A 21569-nucleotide genomic window follows, 5' to 3' on the forward strand; every position below is an offset into this window, starting at 1 on the left:
TGTGGCTCATGTTTATTCCCAGCCCCTATCCAGAAAATAAATGTGATCGAATACACTGAAATTTCCATCCTTGGAAATTTACAGCCTCATTAGCATATCAAAGGCTGGGAAAGTCCTGTGGTTAACAAAACAAAAAACCTTTTAAAAACTTTGTTTGAGTTAAACAAGCTTATTTGCATAGGAAGAGGCTTTTTACTCCCATACCTACAACTGAGCCGTGTCTCCTCCCCCCACCCCCACCCCCCGCCCCCAAGACCATTTTGGGAAAGACTGGCCAAGTCAGTTTTTGATTCAGTAATTTTCTTAGGGTTAATTTCTGACAGCTGAACCTCCTTTTAAAATCCTCTTTGAAGTTGGACTGAATTAACAAATGGAAGGCTTGGCAAAGCGGTTTACTAATTCATAACTACATCCCTCCGCTTTCTTTGTGTTGCTAAGTACTATAATCTTTGACCCGAGAGGAAGAATACTGCTAACAAGTAAATATTTAAAAGGCCCCATGAAGTATAATGTGCATGAGTTTGTGCCTGGGGAGCCTGTCTGCTGGATGAAAGAAATGACTCACTTTTCATCTCCTAAATGGGCCGTTGTTTTACAGTAGGTTGAAAGGAAGTATTTTAAGGCTAAGGGTGAGATTTCTTTTTATTTTTAGATTTAGTTAGCCATTGGCTTCGATGATTTGAAGGTGGCGTGTTAAGTTGTAGTATCTAAGTGTGCCAGTACTGTGTGTGAGTTAGCAGTGTTGTGAATGAACTCAATGCTACCAAAGATGACTTGGAACAGTGCGAGGAAACGGAAACATGACTCACTGATGAACTTGAAGAGTATCAGGGGGCCCTCACAAACTTCAGAGCCAGCCCTGAAGTGTGGTGGAGGAGGTGGAGTCCGGAGGTGGGCCTGGTGCTCAGGGTTCTAGTCCCCAGGGTGCCACTGACCACCTCAGGGATGGTGGTCTCACCACCAAATGTCTGTGCATAATGGGAGGTGTGAGTTATCTGTTGGTAGGATAACTTCCAGCTTGAAGATGAAATGAGTCTTTGAATTCTAATTTTCTGGTTTGTGTGGAAGTGGGTGTGTATGGCTTAATGGCCTTCAGATGGGATTTATCAAGGATCCATGAAAGGAACCTTTATTTTTACAATTTGAAGTGAACTGCTGTGACAGTTTGGCTAGGGGGATCCATAACAGAAAATGAAGAAACAAGCAAACTTTGATATTTAAAGCTGTGGGGACTGATGTTGTGTGGCTGCGCCATTTGGTGTGTAGAATGATGCGTAGGTAATTGCAGCTGGGCAAAGGTTCGTTATTGTCTGCAGGTAAAAGTTTTGCTCTGTATCTGGATTTCTTTTCAAAAGCTATAAAATAATTCCTAGGTACCCTGTTTGATATGCCCTGCTATTTTTAAAGAAAATATTGAGATCACCCTACTGAAATACTTCCACAGACATTTCTTCTTGAGAACAGCAACCTGCATACTTGATATCTTCCAATTTTTAGTTTTTGCACAAAACAATTTTAGTTTTGGCATTAAAATAATTTTTAGCTTTTTACTGTATAAGAATAATCTTGTGTCCTAGTATTTTCATTCGGTGACCTTCTTTCACATTGGCTGGATTGACAGGTACCTTGAAGAATCAGTGATCTGCCTATCAGAAACTTCCTATGTATTTTTTAAAAGTGATAATCTGGCTTATTTAGTTTTATGTTTTGGGGAACAGGAGGGTTGCACAATTTTCTTGTGGATCATGATTAATTTGCTTTAGTTTTATTATGGCTATAGAAACACATCAATTGTCATGAAATAATTGTAGAAAGAAACAAAAATATTTTCAAATGGTAACTTTCAAAGTTAAATCATGTATGAAAGCGTCTATAATTTTATCCATTTTTTTCTGCATCTTAAGCTAGTGTAAGATTTACTACCAGTTTTTTCCTCCTTGAAAAACTGGCAGCAGTAGCCTTTTATCTAGTCCTTTTGTAAGTATGAGGTGTTACAAATTCTCAAGTGAAAAAAAAAGTTTGACAAGAATGATTTGCACGTAGTGTTACATGCTTGACTCATAAGCCCACTAGGTGGCAGTGTTGCGGTTCTTGTTTTATGTGTATATGCGTTCTCTCTGTGGTTCAGAGTGGCTTGTCCAAGATCAAATTGTCAGTAAATGTGTTGAAATCAAGATTGGAACCCAGCTCTGCCGGATTCAAATATTTGTGCTTTCCTCTCTCTCTCTCTCTTTTGTCAGCATGTTATTTTTTGGTGGTAGTGGTAGGGAATGATAAAACCTTACTTCTTACATTATCTATTAGATAAATATTGAGTGAACACCCAGAGTCAAAATTTTTCTTCTCAATGAATTCCTCATCATAAGTCTGCAAGAGAAGGGGTAATCTGGGTGCCTAGACTTCCTGAGTTACCCAGGACAAACTGAGGAATTCTGTATGACCAGCCTCATGGTGCCATGCAAGTTTTCAGGGCAGAGGAAGTAAATATATAAAGAAAGCTATTTGGTTGGCCTCCACTGTGGGGGCTGGAACTGAAGGTCAAGAGGCCTGGGTTTGATTTGCAGGGCTGGCTGGTGGGCAGGGCGACAGGTCAGTCTGTGGTGGGCGATGCTGAGACAGGGCGTGTAGCCAGAATGAGGCGCAGAGAGGGATCACGTGGAGGCCGGCTGCTGCTGGATCTTTCATGGGGGAAGGGAGACGTCTTGACTGTTCTCAGGTGAGTCCAAGGGAGGTTATTGTTGAGTTTGAGTGTGGCGGTGGGGAGTAAGGCTTAAAGGAAACACTAAAGGTGTGGAACAGCCAGGATTATGTGAAAGGTGAGAACAGAAATATGGGGGGGGGGAATCAGGACCCGGTAGGGGGGGACACTCACACTGTGTTGCAGGCCGTTTTCTCCATTTGGCAGGTGGTTCGGGTGGAACAGAAAGATTAGAGTGAACACCAGGTTGCAGGGGCCGAGGAGGTTAGTGCTGAGCCAGGACTGTCCAAACTCCAGACAGAATTTGTGCGGAAGAGCAGAGCGACTGGCGGGGGGCATTGTGTTTGAAGTCGGGGGATCAGAGGAAAAGGAACACCGTGTCTAGAAAAAGAGATTGACAATGCAAAGGGAGCCCGTTCTTTCATGCTGCAGACAGTGATCGGGGGCAGGAATGAACCAGGAAGGGGGAAGGTGGGAGAAACGGGGTTTTGAGGAGAAAAGGAGGGTGTGGTGTTGGTTAGGGCACCTCGAAGGCGCCCCAGGTGATCAGAAGTCTTTCTGGGCAGTGCGGGGACCTACCCTATACTCATCAGCAAGAGGTTAATTAGTGATGTTCAGCTCCTGATTGCTTACCTAACCAAGGTTTGGGAAGTGGTTCCTCACCTGTGGGCAGGTAACACCAGTGCCCACCTTGCACCACACATTAGGTGAGAACCTGTGCCCTCCAGGTAGTTAATGCACAGCCACTGGTCCCTAATCTTGCTTGACAAGTGTCCCAGGTGACTGATTCCCTGTTCCTTTGAGACATTCTGTGCATCTGGGGTGAGGTGCTGGTCTCTGTATCTTAATAAGCACCCCAGATCATATCACTGATCAGGCAAGTTTGGGAACAGGCTGGACAGTTGTGCCCTCTGGAATACAGAGGGACTAATAATTTTAGCTTGTCACCCTTGCTGGCACTTCTGGACTTTATCCTGTAGGCTATTTTAGGGAGTGGATACTTGACTGTTTTTATTTTACAAGGTGCCTCTCAGGATCCTCACCCAGTCTTGGCCAGTTTTTGTAAGTACTCCTTCTGGTGATTCCCCCAGAGGATGGATTGTTCTGTTCTGCCATCTGCTGGTCAACTACGGGCAAAACTGCGTGTTTGAGAAAGGCCCCATGTCTGAGACAGGATTTCACCAAGGTTCGAGGGAGCTAGGTGAGGCAAAGCTCTTACTTCCGACAGAGCCATCGGCTCTAAGTTAAAGCTTTTACACTTAAGGTTGCAAATCTGACAAAGTTAATTTCCTCCTGTCTGGGGCTTTCTTCCAGCCCAAGTGTGAAAATGTTGATAATGACATGTTTTGAGAGATCTGTTTGCTGTGTTAATCTCTCAAAGGCTGGTTTTTATGTGCCTCGTGTCCATCCTGTGGACAAACGAGGCTGGCGGTTCCAGGCAGCAGTGAGGATGGGTGCGATTCAGGCTCCAGAGAAGACGTGTGGTGTGGTCTTGGGAAATGGCTTTGCCTCTCTTAGGGTCCCTTGATTTTCAGTGTGGTTGCCGCACATCAGCATCACTATTTCGTACGGTGTGTCCTGACTTTGCCTAGACCTGATATTTCTAAAGACTGTAGGAGTGCCTGTCAGGCCACACAGGGGCAACGTACTGACGTCGGGGCTCCTGTAGCCGCAGAGCCAGCAGCAGGAGGAGTAAGTAGCGCACGGCCAGCGTCTCCTGCTGTTTCCCCATCTGCGCAATGATCGTGCAGGACGGGTCATCTCCAAGATCTCCTTCGGGCCCAAGTTTCTGGGACCGAAACAAGCACAGCGTGAAGTGGGACCTGGTTTTCCCAGGTCCTTACTGTGTGACTGGAAGGCAGTGTCTGTTTCTGGTCCTTGGGCGGAGTTCCGGGCTTTCAGACCCGCCCGGTCCCCGTTGGCACCTGTGTATGGCAAGCTCCTGAGGAGGCTGATTTCATGCTTTGTATCTGATGATGCTCTTCGAAGCATTTTTTAAAAAGCAGAATTGGAGAAATGACAGGCTTCTTTGTTTTTATTTTTTTCTTAAATGTAATTGATTGGAATATGGAACTAGCACTTAGCTTTAGCTATAAACAAAATGTAAATGTCCCCAAAGATTCGTGGTTCTTAACTTGCGGAACGGGGCATACCTCACATAGACCAGTGCCGAACAAAAAGTTGAAGCCCGATCTTCGCATGGCTTACCAACCAAGAATCTTTTGTGGGAGATTGGTTGGCGGTCCCCCCATGGGTGAGAATCGAGGCACTGGTGCATCTTCCACTGGGCCCGGCCCATCATCCTTTTGGGCAGCTCTAGGCCATCGGACCTTCGGGAACATGCATAAACACACAGTACAGTGCTGTGCCTTGTTGATAAGCACGCTGGTCTGAGGGAGGAGTGTGACAGGTATGGTTGGGAATGATGTGCAACAAAATCCCAAATAAGGGTTAGCACTGGGAGACTGGGACAGAAGGGAAGTTTATCTGTAACAATTTATTTTAAAAAACGGAAGCAAATATAGCCAAAAGCTAACTATCAGTTGTGATGATTTCTCTTTTGTATGTTTAAAATAATTCTAAATGAAAATTAGACATTAAATGACTAAAAACTTTGGCATAGGCTTAGGATATATACTGCGGAAAAACAAAGGCCAGAATAAAAATGAAATAATTGTTATACTCTGCTTGCAATATCCACTGATAATATTTTCAGTTATTATCCCAGTCAGTCATTATTCACTTGGTGTTACATAGATACTTGGGGTATAATGTTTGCATTTTTAGTGAAATTATAAGTAGACATATGAACTCTGCATATTTACTAGAAATTGTAGTATAATGGTGAAATTAGTGATTTTCAAACCTTAATTCACTAAGACTCATCTGAAAGCTTGTTTAAATGTGGATTTCCAGGTGTCTCGCCAGAGTTGTGTACTAAATAGGAGTCCGGAATGAGCATTGTTCACAAGCCCTCCCCCACCCCGTTCCAAGGTGTTCTGTGAGGGTGACCTGCAGGACATGTTTTGGGAAGGACTGGTTTGAACTGCCTGTGTGTGCAGTCCACCAACTCTGCACACCATGTTTACTCTTCCTGGTCCAGGCCCAGCAAACTGTGGTCTACCGACCACATACAGTCAGCCTACCGCCTGGTTTTGTAAATAAAGTTTTATTGAAACCCAGCCACCCCAACTTGTTTGCATATTGTCTGGCTGCTTCTATGCCACAGTGGCAGACTGAGTATTGGATGAGAGACCACAGAGCTGGCAAAGCCTCAAGTATTTACTGTCTGGCTCTTTCCAAAATGGTTGCTGACCCCTGCATGGAATCCAGCATTTTGTGTGGGAGAAGATCAAAGAAAGTTCAGTGAAGAAACTGGAGTATGTTTAACAGAAGAATTGGTTATGGTGGTGAAGGGCACATCGTTGACTGGTTCAGCTTGCCAAGCATTGCTTTAGTCCTTACTGTGTGCCAGGTACCTTGCGCACTGTGACAGATACCTCAGTTTCTCCCCTTGGGCAGTTCACAGTCTTCAATGGCACATGCATGGCTTCAAGTGCCATGCGGTGAGGGCAGCATCTCCCTGTTCAGGGCACCATGGGAACACGTGGTGGGGGCAGCCCACACAGACTAATTCCTGAGGTCTAACCGAGTCCTGGAGGTCTTTAGTGAACATATTGCCCTGCCCCATTCATGTTGGGCATGACCACCTGACTTGCTTTGGCCAATGGAACATTAGTAGCTGGAATGCAGAAGAAGCTGTCCAGGTGAGCTTTGTTCCTTTACGCCATTGCCACGAGAAAGATAAGCTTGAATTGGCCTGCTGGTGCTGGGGGGTGCGGGGAAGGAGAAGCACCTAGAAATCGCTCTGGTGTGCCCAGGACTGTCCCCAGTTTAAGAAAGTTCCCTGCCCTGGGAAGTTCCTCAGCCTGGGACAGCCGCCTTGGAACAGAGCAACCCTGAGCCAGGTCCAGCCTCAACTGGCTGACCTCCAGACCACCCACAGACTTGTTTTAAGCCACTGAATTTTGGGCTGGCTTGTTATACAGCAATAGTTAAATGATGGAGTTTCCAGTAAACATTTGCTTATTTGAACCAGACAGCTCCTGGTAGTTCTGAAGGGCGATGAACAGTGAAGAAGATGAGAAGTGTTTGGGCAGGTGGAGTCTAGGGCTGAGGGACTTGGAGTGTGGTGTGAGCTGGCAAGTGGAGGGCAGCTCTGATGGGGGCGCAGCTGAAAGCAAGGTGGCCCATTTCCCAAGGGGTTGCAGTTGCCCAGGCAACAAACCCAAAGTTTGTGACTGTCACCAAAGACAAGTTTGGGGAGTTGGACAGACCTTCATTCAAATCTCAGCTGTGTTACTTTATAACATGGGGTCCTTAGAAAAGTGCTTTGATCACCTTATCCTCAGCGTTTGCATCTGCAAAGTATGTAGGATAATATATATGTCACCGATTTTTGGTGGAGGTAAGAAACTATCAAGGCAGTTTGTACTTTCTTCCTTCTGACTTGATACCAAGCAACCGAGGTGGTGGCAATGGTCTGGCTAGACAGGGTGTCTAGAAGCAGGTTGGACATTATGACTGTGTGCTCACTGGTTTCCGAAATTTCCAGTTGTCTTCCCTCACTTTTTTTTTAATACTTAAATTTCTCATTAATTTTCACTCAGTGGTGCCCCATGGGAAAAGGGATACTTTGAGCTTGAGGAGATAAAATATTTTGAAATAACTAAAGATTACTTATTGCATTTATCTACATATGCTCCTCAATAATTAAAAATTTTCTTTTCAAATTAATGCTGCTTTGGCAAAAAGAAAAAATGAAGTAGCACTTTTCTTCACATTATGACCCGCCTCACACAAAACTAAAAATATTTTCGTGTGTGGGGACAGAGATGTATGGGTAATCTGTAACTTCCTATCGATTTTGTTTAAATCTAAAACTGTTAATAAAGAAATTCCACAGATGAGGGGTGGGAGAGAGAGAGAGAGAGCTGAAAGTAATTTCCAAATTTAAAAAATTGTGGGTTTTTTCCCACAAACAACCAAAGCAGACATGGGCTTAGAATTTGATTTTCATAAAACAGAACCATAAACCTTCTAGTCTTTTTTTTACTTTAAAAAATTATTTTATTGTGTTCAGTTACATTTGTCTGCTTTTTCCCCTTACCACTCCATCCCACCCCATGAACCTTATAATCTTTTGAAATCTTTTTTTATTACAAAAGCAAGGCATGCTAATGATAGAGACTGGTTCAAAAAGTAATAGCATAAGGTCACACTGCGAGTCACCAATTGAGTGTCAGCAGCTCACACTTGGTATATGTACTTCCAGATCCTTACTAGGTTGTTTTTTTTTTTTTTCTATTTTGGTCAAATATTTCGGTGTCATCAATTGTAGGCAATTTAGGCAGCTCCAACTAATCACTGATTAGGCCAAGTTTTTCTCCAACTTTTGCTTTCATGAACAACACAGAATAAATGCCTAAAAAGAAAGTTAGAAATATGGAAAAATGTTAAGATTACCAAAAAAATCTCAGAAGCATTCTTACAAAATGAACAGAAATGCTTAAAGGTATAACAGATTGCAGACTCCCCTGGGGGTCCCCCTGAATTAATTTGCTGTGATACTGTAAAGAACAGCCACAAACTTGGGGGCCTAAAACATTGAAAATTTATCCTCTCACAGATATGGGGAGGCCAGAGGCCTGAAATCTGGTGCTGTTGGACTGCATTCCCCCCAAAAACTCCAGGGGAGATCCTGTTCTTTGCGTCTGTCAGCCTCTGATGGCTGCTGGCATTCCTTGGCTTGCGGCCGCATCACTCTAGTCTCTCCCTCTCTGACCACACTGACTCTCCCTCTTCTGTCCGAAACCTCCCTCTGCCTCTCGCTTAACAAAGGACATTTATAACATGAATTCAGGGTCCACCCAGAATAATCGTCCATTTAGAGACCCTTAGTCACATTTCCATACCCTTTATCCCTGACATTTGCAGGTGCCTCCCCACCCCATTACTAATACTAAACAAAGTTCGTGATTACGGAGCTATTACTTTCTACCGGGTCGTTGTTTTTACCAAATTGTCATGTTGGCCCAGTTCAGTGGTGTACTGGAGCCAGTGTGTACAGGCTCTGAGAGCCAATTCTTAAAATTTTAGGAGTTTAGCAGGCTGCTTGTGCAATTGTTGCGAGCTTGCAGTTTGGCCTCAGTGGGGAGTGTTTACACTGTGGAAATACTACAGAATCGTGGCCTTCCTTGCCCTGACCTCCACACCAGGGAACTGGTTTACCAAGACACCACCGATTGGCCAGATGCCCCAGAACGCTAAGAAACTCACCTTAAGAGTTTTCTCTCCCTGAAGAAACCTCCAGAACCTTGGAGGCTTGGCTGAAGGTCCCTACTTGATGCTTTTCTTTCCTTTTTTGCAATTCCTTAAAAATAGCTCTGTGCATATCTGTGTCCTACAGTAAACTTTAAGCTCCTCATGGACAGGGTGCTTTAGTATCTATCAGCCTGCCTGGCTGATTGCCTAGATCGATAAATACATACTGATTCCTGCGTCTGGGCACTGTCCCACCTCTGGAGATGCGGGGGGTGGGGGGGGGGCGGGGATTGAGATGATTCATTCTATCTGTCTGTCTCTCTATCTATCTCTCATCTGTCTTTCCTTGTTTGAGGACATACTTGAATTTGGCTACTGGGTACCACCAATAAATGCATTTTAAGTACTTTATGCCCAATTCTGTTTACTCATTTCTTTTTAAAAAAATATTTTTTCTTGATTCTAGAAAGAGGGGAAGGGAGGGGAAAAAAGGGAGAGAAACATCAATGTGAGAGAGAAACATCAATCAGTTGCCTCTTGCATGCACCCTCAACTGGGGACCAAACCCCAACCCAGACATGTACCTTGACCAGGAATTGAACCTACAGCCTTTCAGTTTGCGGGATGCCCAACCAACTGAGCCACACTGGCCAGGGCTGTTTATTCATATCTTTACTTGTATGATTTGTCTGGTTTAATGGAATCACTGCAGGTATCAGCAATTTTTAAAAATTATGTATTGGTTTCAGGTATGCAGCTTAGTGGTTAGACAATTATATACTTTACATGGTGTTCCTGTAGGTATTTCCACCCCCTTGATTGGCACCATACATAGTTATCACAGTATTATTGATTATATTTTTTTATGCTTTACTTACTTCCCTGTGACTGTTTGGTAACTACCAATTTGTGCTTCTTCATGGTACCAGTAATATTTAACACGTGTTTAGCATGGAATGGTGGTGCAGTAAAGGTTGGCTGAATTGATACAATGTCTGTTGAAAAACATATATTCACTGTGCTCTACAGAGCCATAGTGAGTATAGTTTCAAAGAGAGCTATATAGAATAAACCCTCAGGAAGGTTACTTAAGATTGANTCCTTGTTTGAGGACATACTTGAATTTGGCTACTGGGTACCACCAATAAATGCATTTTAAGTACTTTATACCCAATTCTGTTTACTCATTTCTTTTAAAAAAAATATTTTTTCTTGATTCTAGAAAGAGGGGAAGGGAGGGGGAAAAAGGGAGAGAAACATCAATGTGAGAGAGAAACATCAATCAGTTGCCTCTTGCATGCACCCTCAACTGGGGACCAAACCCCAACCCAGACATGTACCTTGACCAGGAATTGAACCTACAGCCTTTCAGTTTGCGGGATGCCCAACCAACTGAGCCACACTGGCCAGGGCTGTTTATTCATATCTTTACTTGTATGATTTGTCTGGTTTAATGGAATCACTGCAGGTATCAGCAATTTTTAAAAATTATGTATTGGTTTCAGGTGTGCAGCTTAGTGGTTAGACAATTATATACTTTACATGGTGCTCCTGTAGGTATTTCCACCCCCTTGATTGGCACCATACATAGTTATCACAGTATTATTGATTATATTTTTTTATGCTTTACTTACTTCCCTGTGACTGTTTGGTAACTACCAATTTGTGCTTCTTCATGGTACCAGTAATATTTAACACGTGTTTAGCATGGAATGGTGGTGCAGTAAAGGTTGGCTGAATTGATACAATGTCTGTTGAAAAACATATATTCACTGTGCTCTACAGAGCCATAGTGAGTATAGTTTCAAAGAGAGCTATATAGAATAAACCCTCAGGAAGGTTACTTAAGATTGACTAAGAGAATTTTTGTGTTAAACATGTACCAGGAACAACTGATTTAAGAAATGTTTTCCATTGCCACAGAATAACTAAATTCACATGGTGGAACCCAGGAGGTCCCAGCCTACCTGTGTGAGTGACCAGGTAGAATGTGGGCCACTTCTGAGTTCGATTCACTGTTGATTGTCCTAGGATCTGAGCTGGATCATTGGATTCTGGAGTTTTGGGGATGGAAGCAGTGTAGGATGGCCTAACAAATTAAAATATATATATATATATACAGCTTAGCAATTAACAACCCTCTTCTCTTTCTAAAGTAAAGCAGTACAACTTTATGAATAATGGAATTTTATGATTAGGTTTTTAATTCAGGCTTCATATACATTTTTTTTTAGTTTACACATTTTACTTTTCCCATTTATAATTTAGCAATAAAGAAATGATTCCTATAAAAGTGTAAGTGTCTCCTTTTCCACAAAAACGTTAAGATCAAAAGAAAGAAAGAATTCTTTCAACCAACATTTGCTCACTGCTAATTGCTTGGTAGGTACTGTAAGGGACTTGAAGGTGACAAGATGAGGTCCCTGTCCTTGGGGAGCATTGCAGTCCAGTACGGTGCTAACTCAAAGGTGGCCAGTGGACTGGTGTCGCCCGAGCTCTTGGAGGACTTCAGAATTCCAGGACCTACCACACACCTGACTCGGACTCTGCATTTTAATAAGATCTCCTGTGATTTATGTGCATAACAAAGTTCGCAAAGGACTGGTGGAGTAAGTGCAAAAAAATAATTTTAAGGATCACTGGAGAGGCTGTAGGAGAGGCACCAATAGATTTATTTTATTTTATTTTAAATATAGTATATGGATTATGCCATGACATTTGTCCCAATTTTTTTCTCTTTGTCCCCCACCACCCAGTACCCCCATTCCCTCCAGCAATCCCCACGATTAGTTCATGTCCATGGGTCATGCATGTAAGTTCTTTGGCTTCTCCATTTCTGATACTGTTCTTAACATCCCCCTGTCTATTCTGTGCCCACCAATTTGTGCCTCTTAATCCCTGCACCTTTCCTCCCATTTTGCTCCTTCGCTCCCCTAGCTGATAACCCTCCATGTGACCTCCATATCTATGATTCTGTTTCTGTTCTGCTTGTTTGCTTAGTTTGTTATTTGGATTCAATTATTGGTAGTTATGAATTTATTGCCATTTTAATGTTCATAGTTTTGATCTTTTTCTTATATAATTCTTAGCATTTCATATAATGAGGGCTTGGTGATGATAAACTCCTTTAGTTTTACCTTGTCTGGGAAATACTTTATCTTCCCTTCAATTCTAAATGATAGCTTTTATTTTTTTAATTTGGAATTTTAATTTGAGAGTGAGTTCATTTTGGTCTTCTTATATCAAAAGAATCTCAAAGTCATTGCTCAGTTTTAGGGGACCTTCTCAACTAAACCCCTTCGGTGGGGACCTTTTCGTTAAAGGTTGGGACAGAGTTTGGATGCTTGATTGTTAACTGCTCCCTAAGTCTCCGACAGTCCAAGGTCTCTGTCCGTGATGGCCTCTGTACCAGGCAGGGTAGCCTTTCTCCCCCCAAGTGTGCCCGCCCCGGGGGACTGCGAGCAGCAGCACGCTGCCATATTGCCCCCGTATCAGGTGATCCCACGGGGACAATGTGGCTAGGGCTTCGAGTGTCAGGTCAGTCTGGGAAGTCCTTTTCAAGTGTGAAGACACTGCAAGGTGGGAATGATGCTTGGATCCTCCATAAATACAGATGTTTGCACTTCATCTTTCCATTTAGGGAAACACCATTATGAATGCCTTTGAAAGGGACCTCAATGGTCCCTGGCTCTTCGCACCGAAGCTCAGTGGAAAGGCATGTTTCCTTTCTTTTGAATATTGAAGCAGTGGAAGGTGGGTGGGTGGGGGGACCCTGCAAATAGGCCCTGCTCTGTATAGGTGACAGACTGTGTCTATCTCGAGTCAGTCAGTTGTTTGACCCCCTGGGGGGGCAGGTGGTGCGTGAGGAAGTAGGATTTAGTGCACTGTGGGAGTTGGCTTGCTGAGGCCACGAGGGTTGGCGTGCTGTGGCCCTGTGGCTTTAGTTGCCATTTTTTTCTTTTTCTTTTTCTCTTGTTTAGTTTTAAACGCCTGGCTCAAACTGTTTACTTCTGGATGTTGAGATAAGCTTTCATTATTAGTGAGTATAAATGATCTCAGAGGATTTCCATTTAAATCTACTCTTAAATTATTTATAAGAGATGACAGTTGGAAAACCTACTGCTCCCTGTCCTAGAAGCTGAAGGTCCCTGTGGGTCGTCTGGGTGATTCATAGGGTAACCTGATAGGGTGCACACTTCACTGCTCCGGCCCAGGCAGGGCCGCCTTAGAACAGCACGCAAGTTAGAGGGACTCTCCTCTAACCATATATAGTAGTTACATGGGTTTTTTTTTTCTTTTTCCACTTTTGTCTCTGTTCATAAGCATTCTGTCTGTGGGCCCCACTCCCAGGCATGCCAGCCAACCCCACCAACTCTGAAGTGTATATATAGCACTGTTCTTTGTTGGTTTCTAACTTCAAGGCTTTGCTTCTCCTATTCTCCCTTCCAGATCTGCAGGGGAGGGTCCAGGCAGAAAAGGCACACATGGAAATTAAAAGCTACAGTGTTCATTTGTGGCCTTTGAGGCCGAAAAACTGATGGCACTTGAAATTGGTTCCCACTCTTGGCTGGCATTTTGCACAGATGGCAGGGGGGCCAATTACGTGCCTGAGTGGGCTGAAGGGTTCGTCTGGTCCTCTGTCCCGTCATGTTTAACAGTTTTTATTAAATCAAAAACTTCCATTTCAGCTAAACTCCTTTTTTAAGGAAGGGTATATATCAAAACATGAAATATTGCGCCTTTTGGCAAAGACCCTCCCAATGAATTCAGTCTATCCCTTTGACTCTTGGCAGAAGCATAAATAAATCTTTTCATTAATGGGTATTTGACTCAGTAATTCCCAAAGAGGGTGATTTTAGAACTTCCCTTAGTAATATGTTCTGGTGCCTCCCAGTTCTTAGTGTTAACTTTTCTTTAACGTGTTACCTGAATCATTCCTGAAATAACATGGGCCCATTTCTTACCCTGCAGGGAAGCGTAGGCTTCTCACCACCCTCAAGTGCTAATAACTTAATCGTAACCTGGTGTATAGATGCTTGGGCTTCATCCCGCAGGGAAAGGACAAGGGTGCCGGCCAGGAGGCGGCTGCAACAGCCTGGCTGCTAAAGCTGTGCCTTTCACTCTGTGAGCCCTCCTGGCTCCCGCCGAACATGGCACGTGCGCGAGGTCGTTCCTCTGATTTCCCAATGCCTGAAGCTCCCATGTGGCAGAGGGTAGGAAGGGAGCGGATCCTGGCCTGTAAGGTGACAGTAGAAGTTCCGGGTTGACAGCCTGACAGGGAGAGGGAGGGGGAAGGCACCTCACAGTGAGGGACAAGGGTAAAATCTGCTCTGCGGGCCTGTTCAGAAGGTCTGGGGAAAATGTACTATAGTGTAGATTTCCACTGGACACTGGTTAAATTCAGATGTTGCATTGCATTGAAGATTACAGATGAAGCTATTTGAAAAAAAGGATTTTATTTTAAAAATGAGGGTTTTCCACCGCAGGGCTATTGTGAACATAAGCTGTAACAATGTACACGAAATGCACAGCACAGGTGAGCTGTGACCTGCCTGCTGGGAGGGCCTCCCAGGTTGGTAGTCCAGGTAATTAAAATGTGTGGTTCATTTTAGTTGCCAAATAAATATAGTTTGAATGAATGTAATAGCTTTTCACAGAGCCCACTTAATGGTTTTTTGAACTAATCAGAATATGCTCTAACAGGGGTGGTTAAAGTCTCTGTTTCTTCCAAAGCTGATTGAAACCCCTGTAGTCTGTCTGGTCAGACAGGAACTCAGTCCAGTTGGAACCGTGGTTAATTTATCTGACCTTCTTTTATGTAAGGGAAGGTATTAGTAATCATGGCCTGGTGTAACAGAAACGTGGAAGAGTTCGTAGATGGAGAAGTGGTTACTGTGCAGATGCATCCAGGGGTCTTGTGAATGAATGATGGGAAGTCCAGGAAGTTTTTCAGAAGCCTGGCATCAGTGTGTACCTACTTTGAGGGAGAGTCAGGAGCCTAGTCCCTGAATTGACAGCGTCTTCCTCTAGCCCGTCCCTCAGCTCTTTCCCAGATGTGTGTAGGAACAAGAGGTACCAGAGGAAAGCACATCGGTCACTAATGCTGCCAGTTCATCTCTGCCTTTGTATGTGATCCTGAGTGCACTTCGATGTGCCTGAGCTGGGAAGAACATTCCCCAGCACTTACCGTGTACAAAGAACAGCACAAGGTTTATTTCAGAGCTTAGATGTTTCTAAATTAAAAATGGAGCCGCAGCATGGAGACTCAAGGGGGAGACAGCAGTGGTTCTGGTTTGGGGTCTGTGGGGTCTGGTTTTACATCCTTACTGAGGGTACACATGGATGCCAGGGTGCCAGAAACCTCCGAAATGGTGCGCAGCATTGGGGAGGAGGATTTTCTGGCATGACGATCCTTCTTTGCATTTTATGTTTTGATTCTCAAATACGTCTTTGACTCAGAAAGAACATTGGATGCTTGAACATCGATGTTAGCCACTGGTGCTGTGTATAATTTATACTGTTTTTTGCCCTTATAATAGTGATCAAAGTAGAGAGATCATTCCAGTTTAAAGGCTGAAGCAGGTCCGGAGTGTTTGGTGATACAGGCAGCATTGCTGGTAAGTGGTGAAACTTTTGACCCAGTGGTGTCTGACATGACCTGGTTCTGTTACTGACCCCTCCGTGTGACATTGGGCATGTCACATACCTTCTCTGGGCCCAAATTTCCTCATCTGTAAATTGAGGGGTTAACAACATCATCTCTTGAGGGCCCTTTTAGCTTTTAACCTGAGTCCCTATGTGTGCTACCTGGACTGTTTCGTGGCCTCTCACTTCCGTCCCCTTGTGCCTGTCCTCTGTTGTGGTTCCTGTGCTGGTGTGCGCTGTCCATCCCGGGAGCACTTTGCAGCAGCTCCATGTTTTTCTACACGTGTTCCAACCCTGGTCAGCTTGTAGAGCCCTTTTCTTACAAAATCTCAATGAATTCTAGATGTATGATGCAAAATCCTGCTTTCATGATTTTATATCGAAGTTTATTTTTATTGCAATTTGTTTTAATATGTTTGCTCAATTCTGAGTTAAGGAAAGTGAGATAGACCCAGTTGTCTACTTGTTGCTTATTACCCTTACTCTGAATAACATTTAAAAAATGTAGTTATTGATTTGGGGGAGAGACAGACATGGATTTGTTGTTCCCCTTATTTATGCTTTCATTGGTTGATTCTTGTATGTGCCCTGCCTGGGGATTGAACCTGCAACTTGGTATTGTGGGACAATGCTCTAACCAACTGAGCTACCCTGCCAGGGCCAGAAGAACATTTTGTAGGGAGGATGCTCATTCAAGTGTCTATGATGGAAAGTTGCAGGGACTTTTAACGTTACTCAGACCATGAAATTTTATTGGCCATGGATGAAATGCTGCCCCCAGATGTGGCCCAGCCTGTGGCGGTAGGTATTTCAAATGTCAAGATGAAAGGTTTACACAGGAGTCTGGGGACAGAGCCTGCAGTTAACCTGCTACTAGCCTGGCTCTCAGATGATGGTTCTCCCTGATAAGATGGTGGGATCAGAGGTGGAGAGGAATGACTTGGGGGTGAGGCCTGCCAGGGGCAAGCCTAAGAGACCATCAGCCCTACCCCGGCTGCTGGTGGAAGACGGGAGAGGCCATAACAGGTGCAAGAATGGCTGCATTCCACCTTTGCTGAAAGCTGGGAGTGAAGTGGTGCTTCAGATTTGGAAGCATGTTTCCTTAGGTCGTGACTTTCCTAAATCCACCTAGGAAGGCTGGATGCGCCTATCACTGTGTATCCTTTGAAAACCCCTTCTCAAAATCCCACTTTCAGGAGTGTGGTCTGATAACAGTCAAGTTGTTTTTATCCCGCAGTCTGTAGTCTGCAGACTTGCATTTCCGTAGGTTTGCTGGAGTTCAGAAGTTTGAGCTGCCACTGAAGTATTGGCTGTGCAGAGGCGGGGTTTTCTGTCTCCAATGAGGCGCCTGCAGTCCCCGGAAAGCCTATCATCTTTCACAGGGAGTGCTGGCTCTGTAATCCAAGCAATAGCCACGCAGCCCGTTTTATTGTTTGTGGAGTCCTGTGGATCCCGAGCGGCTCCCAGCTGGGGAAGAGGGAAAGAGGGCAAGTGGGCGGTTTAGGATTCTGCGCTGGGCTGCTGTGGCAAGTGAGCTGAACTCTGATTTCTCCTAAGTCACCTGTTTGGGTGAACTCGAAACTGGGCACCTGCGTTGACGCCGCATCTCTTTATCCAGGCGGAGGAGTTCCTTCTGTCTGCCACAGACTGCTGGCTCTCTGCCCTTGCAGGGAAAGATGCCTGGGAGAGGAGTAGGATTACAGGTTGGGATGCTAGGTGCACACCAGAGAGTTGGAGTGCCTTGGTTCTCTTCTTCGCAAAGTCCTGACAAGTATTCCTGAAAGGAACACCCTGCTTGATTTTTTAAATTGCACTTTTATTTATTTTTATTTTATTTGTGGGAGGGCCGTGGCTACCCCTGATCTAGAAACCAAGTCCCACAATGTCGCTGGAGTAAAAAAAATTTTTTTTGTTTTTTTAACCCCTCATTTCCCTTTTCTTTGTAATTGGGTGCAGTAAGCTGTGCCTGACTCTCAACATTGTCTGGATAAGTGGGAAGGAGCAGGCTCATTAGAAGGACCTGGACCAATTTAAAAACACAAGCTTTTTGTTTGCTGGGCTGTCCTTTGTCTGTAGTGGATTTTGATGTGAAAGAAGATGAAAAAGGAAGGCTCTTCAGGTTCCTTCAGACTCAAGTCAAATCCGGGTTCTCTCTCACGTGCCGTAAGTTGGATAAATTTCTCCTCCTTGTCCAGGCAGACAAAGAGGCTGTTTCGCAGTGACGGAGAGCTCTCAGTTTGTGGGCGGCAGGTGGAAGTGGACGATGAAAACTGGACTTACAGAACCCAGCCCAGAAAAGGTGACTTGACTCTTTTTTTAATTTAAGCATTTTTAGAAGTTTGTCATGTAGAATTCTTTGTTTTTAGCACTGATTTCCCTTCGAGATCTTTGGCCTCATTATGAGTTTTTGGTTGTTTTTGTATTGGGATTCACTGTCATCCATATGTTTACATATCTAAAATAAAAGGGCCCTTCCAACTAGATTCAGCTTGAGGTCGTGTCCTCGGAGAAGGATAAAGCAGCTCTTATTCGTCCTCAGCACACTCTGCCCCCGCCTCAGATCTGCACGCTCCTGTTACTGGTGAAAAGTTCAGTGGTGAACCACCACCGTGGAAGGAATCTTCTGCCCTGAAAACCATTTGAGGTTAGGACATGGAGCTCGTTTTTGAAACAGCGCGCTGAGGAAACTTTGGCAGTCATGGACAGCCCCCTTGCATCTTTTCATAGAAGACCGTTGAGTTAGATGAATGCTTAAATTAAACAGGTGTTGGGCTGGCAGCAAGGAAAATTAACACACGTAGGAAGGGTGTGGCCAAAAGGAGTTTTTGGATTTATTTCAAGTTCCTTTTCAGACCAATGTTGGTCTCTCTTTTCAGGTTTAGCATGTTTTGCCTTCCTCCAAATGAAGAAAAATATCTCTCCTGGTGGGAGAGAGGGAAATGTTTCAGTATTTCTTAGCGTACCCCTATTTTGTGTTTAGAATTGGAGTTCTTCCTCTTAGAATGTTTGCCATAGGCTGGATTGTTAAGCTTTAAAACGGTTTCAGCATTCAGTGCTGTGGCAAAGCCCAGTAGGGGGGGCGCTATTTAAGTATTACAAAGGAACGTATTACAAATGTCCAGGCATTCCGCATGAATCGTGTTTTCTCTGTTCATCATGTTTTTCCCGAGCCTAAAGAAACCAGCTGGAATCTTCCAGGGACCTGCTGTTTCCCTTCTTTGGGGAAACAAAACTGCTGGAATATGAGAGAATAAGCCGAGTTAAAATATGTACAGTAATTATACTCTGCAGACTGAGACTCAAACCCTTCTCTTCTTCCTGGACCATGTGTGCTAAGTCATTTGTTCTTGTCTGCTCAACTGTGGTACAAGGGCAACTAGTTAATGTTCTTTGAAGATGACAGTTGTGTCTCATGTCAAGGAGGTGGTCAACAGTGGGCTGCTGGTCCTGAGCCTAAAAGTACAGGTTCTCAGCTCAGACGCTGTGTAATTGCCAGGCGTAGACAAGACATTTGTGCCGTCCATCTGGAGTTGTGTAGTTTAGTAAGTCCATGAACTTTACTTGTCTAAATCAGGCATAAGCTGTGGTTTTGGTAAATGGTGGGTTACCCCGTTTGAAGCAAACATGTTTGAAGGGCGGATACAGTAGTGCCGTGGTTGCAGGAGGGTATAGTTTTGATTCCTTGGGACATTGCCAAAGGTGTTTTTTTTTTTTTTTATTACTTGTTTTGTTTTAAATCAGCCGCTGTCAGTGGTTTGTTAAAGATTGAACTCATGAGTATTAGCTTTGGGATTTCTATCATAGATGCTTCATCTCAGTTAACATTAATGGGGGCAGAGACTCTGAATTTGCATGTGTTCATTTTAGTTGGGAAACGAAACAAGTATTGTACACTTGACTTGTGAAAATTAAAGAAGTCATTGTAAAGAACAGGGGTGACTTGTAAGGGGAAGGGAGGACGTGTTTATGCAATAATACAAAAGATTGTTCCTTTTCTCCCTTGGTGTGACAGGGGACACAGCAGTCTCATGAGGAAAACTGGGAGCATAATACAGTGTGGAAGTTTATGAGGTTCTTAGAAATTACTGGGAAGATCATATCATCATTTTTGACGTATGGAGTTGGGGGAAATTGTTTAAAAACTGCCTGTAGATCAACATTTGTGATATTATATTCTATTTTCCTGTTTGTGTTACAAAAGAAAATTGACTCCCAACTTTGACATATCGCCTCAGAGGAATGTTATAACAGTTGATCTTTATTCCATATAATTCTTTCCTTTGGAGAAATACAGAAATGACATTTGTTTATACTTGCAGATCAAAAGAGGAAAAATCTTTCAGAAAAATTACACAGGATTGGAGTTTTGTCTTAGCATCAGATGAGCTAAAACTCTAGCAAGGATTAGCAGCCGGGGCTCAGAATGCCCAATGGCCATATTAGCGTTTGGTTGCAAAGAAATGTGCATTGAAGACACATCGATCTGATGGGAATTGTGTAGTATCCTTTCTTTCTTTTGTATCTGCACAGACCACGTGCATCTGAATTCACTTTCCTTTCAGCCTACTTGCCACCCCTGTGCCTCCTAGGAACATTGTTTGGTTCATATAGATTCCTGAAAACCTGCTTTCCCTCCTCCCCACCGCCCCACCACCCCAGCACCCCAGCACCCCATACACTGCCATCAAGCAGTGACAGCTAGAGGAAGGACAGTGTAGCTTAACAAGTCAACTCCCTGCAGCAGTTGGTCTCTCCATGTGTTGTGTCCCCCACCTTCCCTCTCCCACTCCCCAGCAATGGCTTCTTTCTCCCTCCCTCCCCCTCTTCCTGTCCAGCAGCTGCTGCAAGGCCAGAGCGCTTGCCTGCTCTCTCCCACTGGGTCCAGGTCACATTGCTTTGCACAATTAGCCCACGGAATCTCTGCTCTCAGTGTGGGTGGTATGTTGTGTAAGATTTACAGTCATTTTATGAAACAGTTCTGCCAAGTTTTGTCAAAAGCAAAGAAACCTTTGGTTTATAGTGACTCTCTTTTTATAGTGACTCTCCATGCTGGATTGCTCATCAGAAACCTCAACATAAAGTGCTCAGTGGATTGCCCTTATGGAGAGTTATCAGTGCACACACCTAGAGCTTTACAGTTTAACGTTGTCACTTGTACTCAAGAAGCTAAAGATAAAATTACAGTTCTCGAGACTACTTTGGAGAAACTTCTTATAAGAATAGCATGCTACTCATATGCATCTTTCCAATTATACTACTTTTTTTCTTTTTTAAAAGTATTTTATTTATTTATTTTTAGAGGGAGGGGAAGGGAAGGAGAAAGCGTGGAAGAGAAACATCAATGTGCGGTTGCCTCTCATGTGTCCCCTACTGGGGACCTAGCCTGCAACCCAGGCATGTGCTCTGACTGGGAATCAAACCAGCACCCCTTTGCTTCACAGGTCCGTGCACAATCTACTGAGCTACACCAGCCAGGGCCAATTATACTACTTTTCCCGAGCTTCAAAAGTACCATATTGTGCCATGAATAATGCATACTTTTGCCCAAATTTTTGAGGGAAAAGTAAGGATGCGTATTGTACATGGATAGTACTAAGGGTGTGCATTATACATGGGCAGCACTGACAATGTGAGTGTGCGTTATACACAGCAAAACACTAGAAGGTACATACTGATACGTCCAAGCAATTACAAGTAAACACCTGTCTGTTTGCTTTCATTCCAGCACATGGCAAATTTCAAAACTCCCTTCCCTTGACATTTGTGCTCAAGAAGGTAAAAACAAATTGGGTAAACAGCATGATCAGTTCTTCCATTGTGAGTGTGACATGACCCACTATAATAGCAGATGGTGTTTTGACTTAATTAGCCATAAAAATCAAAGGTGTGAATATGTATCCTC

At 43.9% G+C, this 21569-nt stretch overlaps 1 protein-coding gene across 5 annotated transcripts in view; it reads left to right on the forward strand.

Annotated features, from left to right (window-relative positions):
- Positions 1–21569, forward strand: part of NHSL1 (NHS like 1) — a 219757-nt gene that overhangs the window by 77313 nt on the left and 120875 nt on the right. For 2 of the 5 annotated variants that reach the window (XM_037045650.1, XM_037045654.1), the window contains exon 1: positions 16975–17966. The exons of 2 other annotated variants lie outside the window; for them this stretch is intronic. In XM_037045650.1, the coding sequence (XP_036901545.1) occupies positions 17765–17966 (202 nt within the window). In that variant the 5' untranslated portion in view covers positions 16975–17764. Of the gene's footprint in view, positions 1–16973; positions 17967–21569 lie in introns of those variants that run through there. One more of the 5 variants, XM_037045648.1, reaches the window with a different exon arrangement.

The sequence above is a fragment of the Sturnira hondurensis genome, unplaced genomic scaffold (assembly GCF_014824575.4).
Source record: "Sturnira hondurensis isolate 20B ecotype Veracruz unplaced genomic scaffold, ASM1482457v3 Scaffold0004474, whole genome shotgun sequence".
Taxonomy (NCBI): domain Eukaryota; kingdom Metazoa; phylum Chordata; class Mammalia; order Chiroptera; family Phyllostomidae; genus Sturnira; species Sturnira hondurensis.